At 36.3% G+C, this 14,837-nt stretch overlaps 3 protein-coding genes across 4 annotated transcripts; all 3 read left to right on the top strand.

The window, feature by feature from the left end:
• The first annotated feature begins 4,667 nt into the window (after positions 1–4,667).
• Positions 4,668–7,284, top strand: LOC135126366 (nose resistant to fluoxetine protein 6-like). Of its 2 annotated transcripts, XM_064052366.1 has the most exons (11): positions 4,669–4,908; positions 4,960–5,153; positions 5,203–5,435; positions 5,512–5,582; positions 5,638–5,816; positions 5,894–6,051; positions 6,104–6,269; positions 6,323–6,510; positions 6,558–6,859; positions 6,908–7,050; positions 7,099–7,284. In XM_064052366.1, the coding sequence occupies exons 1-11, from the start codon at positions 4,728–4,730 to the stop codon at positions 7,225–7,227; spliced, it is 1,944 nt and encodes a 647-aa protein (XP_063908436.1). In that variant the 5' UTR covers positions 4,669–4,727; the 3' UTR covers positions 7,228–7,284. The 2 variants fall into 2 exon arrangements, with proteins under 2 accessions (XP_063908437.1, XP_063908436.1); XM_064052367.1 differs by lacking the exon at positions 7,099–7,284 and having other exon boundaries at positions 4,668–4,908; positions 6,898–7,047.
• Positions 7,285–8,743: 1,459 nt separating this feature from the next.
• Positions 8,744–11,426, top strand: LOC135126365 (nose resistant to fluoxetine protein 6-like). The gene is made up of 11 exons (XM_064052364.1): positions 8,744–8,944; positions 8,993–9,186; positions 9,236–9,468; positions 9,580–9,650; positions 9,699–9,877; positions 10,016–10,173; positions 10,236–10,401; positions 10,447–10,634; positions 10,684–10,985; positions 11,031–11,173; positions 11,220–11,426. Exons 1-11 carry the CDS (start codon positions 8,764–8,766, stop codon positions 11,355–11,357), a joined length of 1,953 nt encoding a protein of 650 aa, XP_063908434.1. The 5' UTR covers positions 8,744–8,763; the 3' UTR covers positions 11,358–11,426.
• A 432-nt stretch (positions 11,427–11,858) lies between these two features.
• On the top strand, positions 11,859–14,712 carry LOC135126030 (nose resistant to fluoxetine protein 6-like). The gene is made up of 11 exons (XM_064051821.1): positions 11,859–12,310; positions 12,357–12,550; positions 12,600–12,832; positions 12,919–12,989; positions 13,039–13,217; positions 13,300–13,457; positions 13,506–13,671; positions 13,721–13,908; positions 13,959–14,260; positions 14,308–14,450; positions 14,505–14,712. Exons 1-11 carry the CDS (start codon positions 12,130–12,132, stop codon positions 14,640–14,642), a joined length of 1,953 nt encoding a protein of 650 aa, XP_063907891.1. The 5' UTR covers positions 11,859–12,129; the 3' UTR covers positions 14,643–14,712.
• Positions 14,713–14,837: the final 125 nt, after the last annotated feature.

Here is a 14,837-nt window from a genome sequence, read left to right as displayed (position 1 = left end):
TAATCGTGACTTGTAGAAGATTTATGATCGGCGAAATACAACTCGATAGTTTTGTTAGTTTGTTTCGACGATTTTACGGAAGGTTTCAGCAGCGGGCAATGAGTTTACAATTTTCAATAGTCAAAGACACACAGTTCGGAGTCATTTTTAATTTTTTTTTCTACCAGTAATATGCGCCACTGATTTCAGTGAGAATTGAAAGTACTTCAGTTTGTTTGAATGTGAGATATTTTGATTATTATTGTGTATTTTTTCCGTGACTAACGTTATTGCTAATTTTATTTTCATTGGTGTTAGTACATATTAATATTTACTGATATGCTGTTAATTTGAAATTTAAATAGGTACCTTTTATTTGGCACTCTAGAAACTAACGGAGTATAAATTCAGTAAAATATGCCTAGTTTCATTAGTCATCATGAAGACGGTACTCGTGTTTCTGCTGACAGTTTCTCTGTCCCAGTGTAAACTGCCCTTAACCTTTCTCAAATTGCAAGCAACACAGTTTGTCAAAACTAGCAACACCAGCGCAAACTGCGCGACAGATTTCTCGCTCCTGATTTCAGATCTGTTTGAGATGAAAATGTGGGCGCTCAAAAGTAAAACTCGCGAAAACAAAAACAAGACTTTTAACTAATTGTTTGTAGTGTTTGACGCCACTACTAAACTGGACGCTGGTATCTTAAGCGGAAATGTACATTTTTTCGGCGATTATGATCTATGTGTGTCGATTAAAGAAAAGACGAAAACAAGAACTGTTGAAGGTAAATACTGTTCAGCCATTATAACTCTCAACACGTCTTTTACCGAAGTTCATGAGCAAATGCCCAAGTTGAAAAATGTACTGCATTTTCCTAGTAAATACTTAATTTCGATAAATTTGAAAACTTTTAGTGGGAGAAATCGATTTCTACAATGCTTCTACCGGGACAGTCGAATGATGTCCAAGGCCTAGGTGGTTTGATAGGAATTTGTGTACCAAAGTCTTGTACGTTAGGAGATTTAGAAACTCTGACAGGCCACGTCGAAAGCAAATTTAAAATACCAATACATCTATCTTTTCGGGAAGAACTATGCGTCTATAAAAACAAATCGATTAAGATCAACAAACTAGACTTATTGGGATTGTAAGTGGTAATTTGAAGTGATCATTAGTAGGTATATAATACGGCAAATTCAAATTTTGACTGTCCTTACGTGTGACACGCACTGACCAAACATAGGTATATATTTATAAATTAAGACATTTTTTTTTTCTATTCAAGCTGTATCTTCATATTCATCGGTGTCGTACTTGTTGCAAGTACCTTCTACGACGTTTACCTACAGGGTTCTGGTAAACATCATACTTTCATGTTTTAATTTCTTAATCTTAAGCACAATTTTAGGGATTTTTAAAATTTTCTCGGTGTACACCAACCTGAAGAAAGCTTTGCATCAAGCGGAGAACAAAAAGTTGAATTGTCTCAATGGAATAAAAGTAATAAGTTGCTTATGGGTTATATACGGGCACACAGCCATAATAGTTGGCATCACCACAAAGAATCTGGTTTATCAGTTGACCGAGGTAACGTTAGTTAAAATAATGTAGATTACTCTTATTCCTAAATATTTCTACAGTTTCAAAAATGTTTATAAATTTACACTTGTTTTCCACTCTTTGATTAGTTTAAAATAGTTCGTAATTTCAGTGGAGGTATTGGCCCAGTGGTATCTTTGCGTGCTCTGGGCATTACGCCGTTGATACATTTTTCATGCTTAGCGGGCTATTGGTAAGCTATGGGTATTTGAAGAATTCACAAAACTTGTCCACGAGTTTAATCGCGTTCTACTTTAAAAGATTAAGCAGGTACGTCTTAACCTACGTTTGCACTTTTGCCTTTAGTTACACACAATGTCACTCACAGACTCCTGCCAACTATGGGAATCGTAGTTCTAATCCAGATAGCTCTGTTAAAGCTTTTCATAAACGGACCCTTCGGGCATCTGTTGGTGGATCTCTTCATTGAGAAATGCTACGACAACTGGCCTAGTATGGTTTTTTGCACGTTTAATTTTATGAGAGACTTCAAGGTAATTAAACTTTTGGTTTTTCCATCGACCAATTTTTTTTTTAGTGTGGCATCAACCACCTGTGGTATATGTCGAGTGATACACAAATGTACCTTCTCGCTCCTATATTTTTGTTCTTTATTAGAAAACACCCCAGAAAGGTTATTGCAGGTATGGTTGTTACGTTCCTGTTCGCCGTTGGCTACAGTGTGGCTATTACATTTATGAAGAATCTTGGATTCACATACTACGAGTAAGAATTTTTTTGAAATTTCGTTAATTGTTATGGAATTTTTTAGCTGGAGTAATGAGTTTGCCTATTACCTTTCATTTTCGACAATACATCGGTTACCGTCTTGGCTAATAGGAGTTTTCTGTGGTTATCTACTCCAATTTCAAAACGTCAAAATTCTCAAAAAATTGAACATTTTTCTTTTGTTGGTGTCCTTTCTGTCTATGATACTACTAATCATGAATCAGTTATCGCTTATGGAGGGAGAGTACAACGTCTACCGTTTCGCTGTCTGGAACGGTTTAGCCCGGCCAGCGTGGTCTTCGGCTTTAGCGTATATAATATTTAGTTGTGCGACTGGACACGGAGGTATGTTTTTCTTTTAGTAAAAAAAAAAAATACATCAGAAATTTTCAGGAATAATTGACTCCTTTCTTTCTCATTATGTGTTTAGTGTTTTAAGCAAACTTACATTTGGTATGTACCTGGTACATATTGGAATGTTATTGGTAATGCTCGGGAACAGTAGGCAATCGCTGTTGTTCAACAATCGCCAAATTGTAAGATTACTAGAAATGATGATATTTTGTATTGGATTTTTTTTGCAGCTACTTTATTTTGGCGAATTATGCGTCCGCAGTTTACCCTTAGCTCTCCTTGTGTATCTTACATTTGAGGCACCGTTGTCATCCGTGAAAGATTATATGTCGAAACACCAAAAAGTGATGGCAGATAAGACTAACTAAAAATTGCTTACGTTATACCTTACGGCACCACTTTCTATACAGGGCAATGGGAAAACACTGACAGTAATAAACTTTATAACTTTTAAAATAAATGATTGCTGTTTATAATTTATTAATTTCTTTATTTTATTTATTTTTATTTTATTGATTAACGTTACCCAACAGGCCGGAGGCCCAATTACAGGGTAACGGGGGACATACACAACACCCAGAGCAGGGCGGGAATTGAACCCACGACCCAAGGTGTGGCAGGCAAGCGCGATGCTACCTAACCCACCCGGGTCCTCCTTTACTTCATGATTCCTTTAAAGCAGTTTTATTAGTCAAGTTTGTATCTCAGCCACAGTTAAGTATATTGTTCCAAAAATTTAGTTTTTGAAGTATTTAGAAATTTTTTATTTCCCTTTTGATTATGCCTAGCCCTAAATTGATTTTACGAAAAATTTTCTCTAATTTAACTGATTTACATCTATGGTATACAAAAATCAAGCCAGTATGATCTAGTTTGGGCACCCTTGGAAAATTGTCCAACATTTAATGTTCCAACACGAACCAAATTTAAATTTCTTATCGTAGAACGTTTTTGATTTAAACAACGCTAAACCCATAAATTCCCCTTTCCGACATTTACATGTCGTTTATTTTCCCAAGATGCCGTCTATAATTTCCATATGTAAATAAGTACCTACGCAAGAGTTCTTAAAATGAAAAAAAAAGATAAGCAATAACAAAATTTAGTGGAAAAACTAATGTAAAATTATGGAAAAGGAGTTAGGCTTTGTGTCCAAAAGTACAAAAAAAAAAACAGAATTTTATAAAAAAATGAGTGGATAACGTTTGAACAACGTAACTAGAAACACAAATTGACTTGTTTCAGCGTTTTTGACAAATACCATTGTAGCGTACTATAGTATTTATTGCCACCGGGCGTTACGCAAACATCAATTCCTTTCTACCTGTGTGGTATCACCCGGAGTTCTCGGCGGCTCGGCTCTCGTCGGGTGTTCGGTACCACCCCCAAATTTATTCATCACGGCCCTCCTGGACGAATGGGTGGCGGACGCAGAGTCACCAACAACCCGTCAGCGGGCACGCGTCGCAAAAATACATAAATATTTTCATAATCAAGTATATATAATGAAATGTACATAATATCAATAAATTGTTGTTAAAAGTGCACGTCGTTCCACAATTAATATTCACTACAGTTTCCACACTACCCTTTTGCTCTTATTTGTCTACTTAAACTACCACCACATCGTGCAACTCCATCCTCGCTTTCTAGCCTGTGGAATATTTTGAAAATAACGACCAGAAAGAGTTCGTCGTGGCAGTCAGACCACCCTCCATCGGTCCGGTCTTTTTGGTTGTAAAGGGTCCAGCTCCATTCGATCTGGCTCATTTGGTATCTCCAAAACAATCACGCGCCTCGAGGTTGTTTTGGAGATCGTTGAAGAAGATTGGAGCAACAAGGTGACCCCTTTATCTATCATATCCTCAATTGTTGTTAGCTTATGCAAGCTTGCGTCGTACACAGCCATTACATTTGCGACCATTTACTTAAATTATTCCATAAACAGTTAGTATATACTTATCGACGTGTGCATTTCTGATAAGTATTTTTTTGAAGTTTAAATTTCCTTTACTACTAGTTCGTTCCATTCCACTCCATTCGGGCCAGAACTCCACTTGTCGTCATGAAGACAACACTTCTACTTTTTCTGGCAGTATCGCTGTCACATTGTCAAGTACCTTTAACACTGATAAGATCTCGAGTAACAAAATTTGTCAACGCCAGTAACATAAGCAAAGACTGTGCTGCAGATTTGTCTCTCCTAATTTCAGACCTATTTGATCAGAAAATGTGGGCAATGAAAAGTAAAACTCGCTAAAACAAAAATAAGATAAATCTTGATGTATTGTTTTCAGTGTTGGACTCCACCAGTAAACTAAACGCCGGTATATTAAACGCAAATGTGCATTTCATCGGTGATTACGACATGTGCTTATCAATTAAAGAAGAGACACAGACAAGAACTGTCGAAGGGCAATACTGCACAGCTGTTGTAATGTTGGACGAGAAGTTTCTTAGCACAATTAAGCATTTGCTAAAATTGGAAAAAGTACTGCATTTTCGCAGTAATCGACTTTAATAAATTCCAAAATTTTCAGATAGACAAAATGATCACTGGAATAGTAGCCGTGGAAGAGGTGATAAACCCGCGAAAAGTGGCTGGTGTTATAGGAATTTGTGCACCAAAAACTTGTAGGGCGGGCGACCTAGAAACTCTGGCACAAGACGCAGAAAGAAAATTTAATCTATCAGCACATCTATATTTTCGCGAGGAGCTGTGCATCCACAAAAATCAGCCGACTAAAATCAACAAACTAGATTTAATCATATAGTGAGTGCTAATTTGTATTTTCAATTCCAAATTTCGTTTCATTAGGTGATATAAAAATAGAATTTTTCTTTTCAAGCTGTGGTATAATAATCATGGGTTTTGTACTGGTTGGAAGCACCATCTACGATGTTTATTTTCAGGGTTCCGGTAAACTTCATACTCTCATGTCGTTATGTAATTTTTACCATAAGCATAATTTTAGGCGTTTTTAGAATTTTTTCCATGTACACCAACTTGAAGAAACTTTTGCATCAAAGCAATCACAGAAAGTTGAGCTGTGTGAGTGGAATAAAAGTGTTGAGTTGTTTCTGGGTTTTATTGGGGCATACGACCCTGCTAGCCATCGCAATAGCAAAGAATGTGGTTTACAATGTGGCAGAGGTAAAGTTAGTGTAAATGTTTCTGCACTTATCAATGACTCCACTTTCTTGAAAGTTTACAATAGTTTGCAATTTCAGTGGAGGTATGAGCCCGTTAATACCTTTGCTTGGGCTGGCCACTACTCCGTTGATTCATTTTTTATGGTTAGCGGACTACTACTAAGTTACACATTCCTGAAGAATTCACGAAAGGTGTCAATGAGCTTAATCGAATTCTATTTTAAAAGACTGAGCAGGTTCGTACTTATGCTATGTTTGCGTTGTGCCTTAAATTGTGTATACTCGCAGACTCATGCCAACCATGGTGGTTATAATTCTCATCATAGCAAGTGTGTTAAAGCTTTGCATAGACGGACCCTACGGACCTGTGTTGTTGCAGGTCTTCATCGAAAACTGCTACGGCGATTGGCCTAGTATACTATTTTTCACTTTTAATTTTATGAGAGACCCCAAGGTACCTAATTAAACTTTTCTGTTTTCCACTGAACAACACATTTTTTTTTATAGTGTGGCATCAACCACCTGTGGTATTTGTCGAGTGACACCCAATTATACTTTCTCGCTCCTGTATTCTTATTCTTCATCATAAAACACCCCAGAAAGGTTATCGCAGGTATGAGTGCGATGTTCCTCTTCTCCGTTGGCTACAGTGTCGCTGTTACGTTCATGAAGAATCTTGGGTTCACATTCTACGAGTAAGATTTTTTTTTAAATTGCGTTTAGTTATTAGTAAATTTTGTAGTTGGAGTGAAGATTATGGCAATTATTTTATATTTTCGACAACTCATCGTCTACCGTCTTGGTTAATAGGGGTCTTCTGTGGTTATCTACTCCAGTTTGAAAACGTCAAAATTCCGAAAAAATTGAACATTTGTCTTTTGTTTTTATCGTTTTTGTCTATGATACTGCTAGTGGTGAGTCAGTTATCGCTTCTAGACGGAGAATATAACGTTTATCGTGTCGCTGTCTGGACCGGTTTAGCCCGGCCAGTGTGGTCTTTAGCCGTGGCTTACGTAGTATTTAGCTGTGCGACTGGACACGGAGGTATACTTAATTTTTTTTTGATATTGAAAATCCATTAGAAATTTTCAGGAATAATCAACACTTTTCTTTCCCATTATGTGTTCCGAGTTTTAAGCGAACTTACACTTAGCATTTACTTGCTACATATTCCAGTCATTACGGTCCTTATCGGCAACAATAGACAGACTTTGTTTTTCAACAATCGCCAAGTTGTAAGATTTTTCAAAATCATGTTAATTTGTACTGATATTTTTTTGTAGCTACTTTGTTTTGTTGAAGTGTGCATGTATTGTTTACCCCTATCTCTACTTGCGTATCTTGCATTTGAGGCATCGTTTTCGTCCTTGAAAGATTATAGGTCGAATCAACAAAAAGACAGAAAAGACTAACTAAAAATGCTGGTTTCCAGCACAACTTTTTAAATGGGGCATCGAGACACCATTGACATTAATACATTTTATAACTTTGAAAATAAATAATTTAAAGTTTCATATTTATTTATTTACGTCATGAGACCTTCAAAGCAGTTTTAGGCAAAGTTTGTGACCTAGACCAAAAATCTAGTTTGTTGCAATAAAATTTTACATCTTGATTATGCCTAGCACTAAATTAAAATTAGGAAAATTTGTCTCTAATTTAACTGAATTTGGTATCTTCCCGTTTGCTATTCGCCAATAACAATTAATAGCAACATCTATGGTGTCCAAAAATCAAGGCCATTATGACCTAGTTTGTGCACCCATGACAAACTGTCCAACATTTAACCTTCCAACACGAACTAAATTTAAATTTCTTATCATAAAACGATTTTGATTTAAAAAACGCTGACACCCATAATTCCACTTTCCGACATTTACATGTCGTTAATTTTTGCAACGCACCATATGTAAATTTCGTTTGTAAATACCTGTCTATACAAATAACAAAATTTAATAAAAACATTTATGACGTGCCTAGAGTTTGTAATTTATTCTTTATTTTATGAGTTCTTTTAAATGATAAACATCGATTGGAATCAAAGCATGTGATCAGTCAGAGAAACTCATGTGTATAAAAATGGCGTCTCGTGGCTTTATAGATAACTCAAATATGTAGTGCAAGAATTATACGATTCTGTTCTACAATAACCATAACATTAAACGTTGACGCAAGTCGCATTTAAATTTCTTTATCGCAAAACCATTATCATTTAGTTAAAGCTAAAACTTATATTTTCGTTTCTCGACATTTAAATACTGTTTTTTCCGCAACATGTATGTAAATAATTTATTCGTAAATACAGCAAAAATTTATGGAAAATTATGAATAAGGAAAAACAACTGGTTGCGTTTTGTTCGTTTGTTCGGACCATGGCCGACTAGTATAAAGATTATGGCCTGTGCAAGAGGCACCATACGTGTTGCCATCTATTAATAATTACACTTAATAATTTAGCAAAATTTTAATTTGACTTGACATTATGGGACTTCAAAACGTGTAATGGTGGTTTGTTTCGGTATGAATGCCTTTGTGCCTTTCAAAAAGTGTAAATAATTCTTTTGTCGTTTTTGAATTATTAATAGATGGCAGCACGTATGGTACCTTTGGCATTCCTTTGGACAGGCCATAATCTTTATACTAGTCGGCCATGGTTCGGACGAGCCTTGGGAGGTTTCAGCAGCGCGCACTGATTTTCGACGTCACCGTTGAATTTTCATTTTTGAACAAATTCGTGTTTTCTTTCGCAAGATTCTTCTGTTTACATGAACGGGGGATGCTTCGGTTATTATACTATTTCTATTATGGTTTTGTTTGCGACACAGTTCTTTTCCTGTTTATTACCTTATTTTTTATTCATTTACTGATATGAACTTACTTTTAATTTAAATATCTGTTACCACAAATGCATACAGTTGCTAAGTGTGTTTAGAACTCTACTTGTCATTATGAAGACAGCACTTGTGCTTTTTTTGGTAATATCGCTGGCACAGTGTAAAGTCCCCTTAAGTCTGGTGAAATTTCAAGCAATCAAATTTGTCACCGCTAGTAATATAAGCGAAGAGTGTGCTGCGGATTTGTCGCTGCTAATTTCAGACCTGTTTGGTTTGAAAATGTGGGCTTTGAAAAGTAAACTTTGTGAAAATCCAAATAAATCTTTTGATAACTTGTTTGCAGTGTTTGACGCCACCGGCAAAATAAACGCCGGAATGTCAAACGGAAACCTGCATTTCTTCGGCGATTTCGACCTATGCTTGTCAATTAAAGAAAACACAAAAACACGAACAATCGAAGGAAAATACTGTACAGCTCTTATGAGAGTCAACGACGAAATTCTTGACCAAGCTAAGCGACTACTAAACTTACAATATGTGCTAAATTTCCCCAGTAATTGACTTCAATAAATTCAAAAATTTTTAGCTAAAACTAGTGTACAGTGCAATAAATATCCAAATAGCGTTCAATGATATGCAAAATCTAACTGGTCTTGTGGGAATTTGTGTACCAAAATCTTGTAGCCTGGACGATCTCGAAATTCTAGCACGACACGTAGAACGTAAATTAAAATTGCCAATAAATCTATCTTTCCTGGAAGAGATGTGTACCTACAAAAACCAGCCGACTAACATCAACACGTTGGATTTAATCACATAGTAAGTAGGCGTACAATATGCATGACGTCAAGGTGGCAAACCGCCAAATTCAAATCGAAATTGGCGGCTTTTGAGTTGAGTAAGTCGAAATAACAGATTTTCATTTTTAAGCTGCGGTCTTATTTTGATGGGTCTTTTACTCGTTGGAAGTACCATCTATGACGTTTATTTACATGGTTGCGGTAAACGTCACTTCCGTGTTTGTAATTTTATCTTAAACAAAATTTTAGGCGTTTTTAGGATCTTTTCAATGTACACAAACCTAAAGAAACTTTTGGATAAAGCCGAAACCAAAAAATTGAGTTGTGTGAGTGGAATAAAAGTCATAAGTTCTTTGTGGATTATATTGGTGCATACAGTCCTAATTGCGTCCTTAATAGCAAAGAATCTGGTTTACGCCTTTGCAGAGGTAAAGTCAGTCAAAATACTGTGTCTAATAACACGTCAGCATCTGCGGTCAATACTCTACCCCTGTTATTAAGAATTTCTAGAATTTTTAATTGTTAACTCTATTTTTTTTTAAATATAAAATAGTTCGCACTTTCAGTGGAGGTATACACCCATTGGCATGGTCATGTGGTCTGGCCCTTACGGCGTTGATACATTTTTCGCGCTTAGTGGGCTATTGGTTACCTACACGTACCTGAAGAATTGTCAAAACTCTTCCATAGGTTTACTCGAATTCTATTCTAAAAGACTTCTCAGGTAGGTAGTTAAGTTGCGTTTACACTTTTACTTTCAGTTATTATGTACACTGTAACTCGCAGGCTCATGCCGACGATGACAGGTCTCATTACTATCCAATCAAGTTTGTTAAAACTATTCCTAGACGGACCCAATGGGCAAATTTTATTGAAAATCTCTGTCGACAACTGCCGCGATAACTGGCCTAGTATGTTATTTTTCACTTTCAATTTTATGAAAGATGCCAAGGTACTGCAACTTCTGTTTTTTCCAGCCAATAATAATGTTTTGTAGTGTGCCAGCAATCACATTTGGTATTTGTCGAGTGACACCCAAATGTACTTTCTAGCTCCCATATTTTTGTTCTTTATCACAAAACACCCCAGAAAGGTAATCGCAGGCATGACTGTCACGTTCCTGTTCGCCGTTGGCTACAGTGTCGCTGTTACATTTATAAAGAAACTTGGGTTCACAATATTCGAGTAAGTGTTTTTTTTTTCTAAATTTTGTTAGGTTTATTAAATTTTGTAGCTGGAATTGCGATTTTGAACACTATCTTTCACTTTCGACAATTCATCGCTTGCCGTCTTGGCTAACAGGAGTCTTCTGTGGTTATCTACTCCAGTTTAAAAATGTCAAAATTCCCAGAAATTTGAACAATTGCCTATTGTTTGTGTCTTTATTGTCTATGATACTGCTAATATTAAACCAGGTGTCGCTTCTGGATGAAGAATACAACGTCTACCGTGCTGCCCTCTGGAACGGTTTAGCTCGGCCAATGTGGTCTTTAGCTTTGTGTTATATAATATTTAGCTGCGCGTCTGGACACGGAGGTACAATTATTTTTTTGTGTTATCGAAAATCATGGAAATTTCCAGGGATAATCAACTCATTTCTTTCCCATTATGTGTTCAGAGTTTTAAGCGAACTTACATTCAGCATTTATTTGTTACATGCTGTATTCGTTGCGGGAATTCTCGGCAACACTAGGCAGAGTGTATTCTTCAACAATCGCCAGATTGTAAGATTTCTCAGAATAATTACTTCGTATTCAATTTTTTTTGCAGCTACTAAATTTGGTTGAAGTCTACATGTACTGTTTGCCGGCGTCTTTGCTTGCATATCTTGCGTTTGAGGCACCGTTTTTATCCCTGAAAGACTATACGTCGAGACGACGAAAGGTTATGGCAGAGAAGAGTAGCTAAAAATGGCTTTCGATGGAGCTTCAAGAGTTTCTAAACTTTGTAATTTTAAGAATAAAGAATTCAGACTGATGTTTAAGAGCTATTCATTTTGTTGTTTATTAAAAAATAATACCGTTGCAGTCAAAAAAAAAAATAGTTAACTACATTTTGGTTTTTCTTGAAAACGTTGATTTTTGAAATAAAATTGTACACATTTGTATTATGACTGCCCTTGAGTTTGAAGTGGTGTCTCGTGGTCTTACATCTAAGGTAAACCTATAGTGCACATGCAAAAATGACCTAGTTTAAGTATTTATGAGTAGTCACTATCACACCTAGTCAACATTTAAACTTCATTTATCTAACCTATTTTCATTAAAATTATGTACATATTCATTTAATGGACATACGTGTCGTGTAAAAATTTTCAACTGCATTTGTGCGATGCAATTTAACAAAATTAAAAATGAAACATTTATGAAAAAGCATGAGTGGCGACATAGTTTTATCCCAACTGGTTTCAGCAACGCTCAATGACTTTTGGCTGTCAATTTTTTAGCATGCTTTTAAATTTAAAATCGATAAACCCAAATCGTCTCCCTTTTTACATAATTTTGACGTAACGCTAGATACTTAAGTTTGGTCATTGTAATCTATATAGTAGTTTTATTTCACATTACTTGGCTTTTAACCACGTACATATCTGTATTCTACTGATATGAAGCAATTTTGAATTTTAAAACGCCTTTTGTTGCTAACACACTTTACCTGATCCAGAAATCCCCGTTTCATCATGAAGACAACACTCATACTCTTCCTGACACTGTCGGTAACGCAGGGTGAGGTGCTCTTAAAACTCGTGAAATTGCAAGCCACAAAACTTATCACCACCAGTGAAATTGGCGAAAACTGCGCTGAAGATTTGTCGCTCTTAATTTCAGATGCGTTCGATCTGAAATTGTGGGCACTCAAAAGTAAGTATTCCAAAAAATAAAAAAAGTCTACATAAATTTGTCGTAGTGTTGGATGCTACCAGTAAAATCAATTCTGGACTTTGGAACGGAAATGCGCATTTTTTTGGCGATTACGACCAGTGCTTGTCGATCGAACACAACACACACAATAACACCATCCGAGGACAATACTGTACAGCTGTTTTGAGTGTCGACCCCAATGTTCTTAATGGCGATATGCAGTTCTTAAAGCTGCAACATGTGCTACACTCCCTGAGTAATTTTCTTCAATTAATCCAGACGTTTTTAGCATGTGAAAATTGTCAATGGACTAAAGTTTGAGGGAATTTTTGAACACTTGAAAAATGCAAGCGGAGGCTTCGGAATTTGCATGCCCAAATCGTGTTCGCCAAGAGACTTGGCAACACTGCTACTAAACGTAAAAAAGAAGTTCAAGCTACCAATAACTCTGTCTTTTGAGGAAGATCTGTGTGTCTATAAAGGCGAACCAAGCAAAATCAGCAAATTAGATGTATCTGTTTGGTGAGTGCTAGTGACGTAATTATCAGTAGTAAATACATAGTATAATAAGGGTCAATCAAAATTGTATCTAATTTTACGAATTTAAGCTACGGCCTCGTTCTCGTGGTTCTCTTAATGTGTGGCAGCACGATCTACGACGTTTATCTACAAGGTTCTGGTAAGTACCACTCTTCCACCTAGGGAATTAGATCTGAAGCAAAACTTAGGGATTTTCAGGTTTCTTTCAGTGAATAGAAATATGAAGAAACTTTTACATCAACGCGAAGACAGAACGTTGAACTGCGTGAGTGGAATAAAAGTGATAAGCTGCTTTTGGGTCATGTTAGGACACGCAGCGATAGGAGGGACGTTACTTGCGAAAAATATTTTTTATACTGTAACTGAGGTAACCGTACATTTGAATATTCCAGCACCATTTAAAAATATTTCTTAGTTTTCTAAGATGTTTTATTTTCTGTTTTTTTTAGTGGAGATGGAAGCCAATGAACACATTCGTGTGGACCGGGCACAACGCCATGGATACATTTTTTACAGTGAGCGGATTGTTGGTAAGCTACACCTATCTCAAGAGTTCCCAGAAATCTTCAACCGGATTATTCACATTCTACACCAACAGATACGTCAGGTGGTATTTCCACCCCGCTTACCCATTTTTAATAACTGTATTCCTTAGACTCACACCAGTAATGCTGCTCACAATTCTCATCCAGTCAAGCTTGTTAAAAATTTACGTGGAGGGACCCTACGCCAAAATTATGTTGGACATTTTTATCGAAAAGTGTTACGATAACTGGCCTAGCATGGTATTTTACACAATCAATTTATTTCTGCACACTAAGGTAATTTTTTTTGTCACCACGAGCAATATTTTTTCGAATTTTTTTGCAGACTGTCGTCACCCACATTTGGTACCTGTCGTGCGACTTTCAGATGTACCTTCTCGCTCCTATTTTTTTGTTCTTTATCAGAAAACACCCCAGAAAAGTTACTGCAGCCATGGCGCTGACGTTTTTGCTGTCCGTTCTGTACAGTTTCGCCATCACGGGAATTAAAAAAGTCGGCTTCACAGTATACGAGTAGGTCTCACTTTTGGAAAATTTTGCTTACTCGTTACGGAATTTTCTAGGTGGAATCAAGACTTTGCCTATTATCTTGCCTTTTCCACTTTTCATCATCTGCCATCGTGGTTAATAGGAATCTTCTGCGGTTATTTGCTCCAACACGAAAACATCAAAATTCCCAAAAATTTGAACGTTTGTCTCTTGTTTGTGTCATTTTTGTCTTTGATAATGCTGATGGTGAATCAGTTGACGCATTTGGAGGGAGAATACAGTGTCTACCGTGCTGCTCTCTGGAACGGATTAGCCAGACCAGCGTGGTCTTTGTCGCTGTGTTATATTATATTCAGTTGTGCGACTGGACACGGAGGTAATTTAATTGTTTTTTTTTATATATAAAAATATAGACATTTTTAGGGATCATTAACTCCTTTTTATCCAACTATGTATTCATAGTTTTAAGCGAACTTTCATACAGCATTTATTTGGTTCATGGTGGAATTATGTTGTTCATTTTTGGCAGTAGCAGACAGACCCTATTTTTTAATAATCACCAGATCGTAAGTTTTTTCAAAATTAGAAGTACTTATTTTAAACTGTGATTACTTTTACAGCTACTTTATTTTATGGAGATATGTATGTGGACGTTACCACTCTCTCTATTTACGTATCTTGCATTTGAAGCACCAATTTTATCTGTGAAGAACTACATGCTTAAACCAAAAAAAGTGACAGCAAAGAAGAGTAACTAAAGTGGCTTCCAACACACTTTCTAGTTGAAGAAACACGACAATAAATTTTGTAATTACAGCAATAAATTAATTAAAGCTTGGAGTGTAATTCTTTTTGTACCAAGACGTAATATGCGACAAGTGGTTTATAATGCGTATGATCATACGTCTAATTACTCATGCAACGATCACTGCTGACGTGAACACAAGTATCTA

Source organism: Zophobas morio, unplaced genomic scaffold (genome assembly GCF_036711695.1).
Source record: "Zophobas morio isolate AGI-343-1 ecotype UQ-CSIRO unplaced genomic scaffold, CSIRO_AGI_Zmor_V1 ptg000010l, whole genome shotgun sequence".
NCBI lineage: Eukaryota > Metazoa > Arthropoda > Insecta > Coleoptera > Tenebrionidae > Zophobas > Zophobas morio.
The sequence above is the reverse complement of the archived record's forward strand: the minus strand, read 5'-3'. Positions and strand labels throughout refer to the sequence as shown.

What these genes read in the sequence shown, in the direction of transcription:
- LOC135126366 (XM_064052366.1), top strand. Translation starts at nt 4,728, where the DNA reads ATGAAGACAACACTTCTACTTTTTCTGGCAGTATCGCTGTCACATTGT. An exon ending in AAACTAGATTTAATCATATA is followed by an intron (nt 5,436 to 5,511) that starts GTGAGTGCTAAT and finishes TTTCTTTTCAAG; the next exon opens with CTGTGGTATAATAATCATGG. An exon ending in ATTTTATGAGAGACCCCAAG is followed by an intron (nt 6,270 to 6,322) that starts GTACCTAATTAA and finishes TTTTTTTTATAG; the next exon opens with TGTGGCATCAACCACCTGTG.
- LOC135126365 (XM_064052364.1), top strand. Translation starts at nt 8,764, where the DNA reads ATGAAGACAGCACTTGTGCTTTTTTTGGTAATATCGCTGGCACAGTGT. An exon ending in CGTTTATTTACATGGTTGCG is followed by an intron (nt 9,651 to 9,698) that starts GTAAACGTCACT and finishes ACAAAATTTTAG; the next exon opens with GCGTTTTTAGGATCTTTTCA. An exon ending in CTTGGGTTCACAATATTCGA is followed by an intron (nt 10,635 to 10,683) that starts GTAAGTGTTTTT and finishes TAAATTTTGTAG; the next exon opens with CTGGAATTGCGATTTTGAAC.
- LOC135126030 (XM_064051821.1), top strand. Translation starts at nt 12,130, where the DNA reads ATGAAGACAACACTCATACTCTTCCTGACACTGTCGGTAACGCAGGGT. An exon ending in AGTTCTTAAAGCTGCAACAT is followed by an intron (nt 12,551 to 12,599) that starts GTGCTACACTCC and finishes AGACGTTTTTAG; the next exon opens with CATGTGAAAATTGTCAATGG. An exon ending in ATTTATTTCTGCACACTAAG is followed by an intron (nt 13,672 to 13,720) that starts GTAATTTTTTTT and finishes ATTTTTTTGCAG; the next exon opens with ACTGTCGTCACCCACATTTG.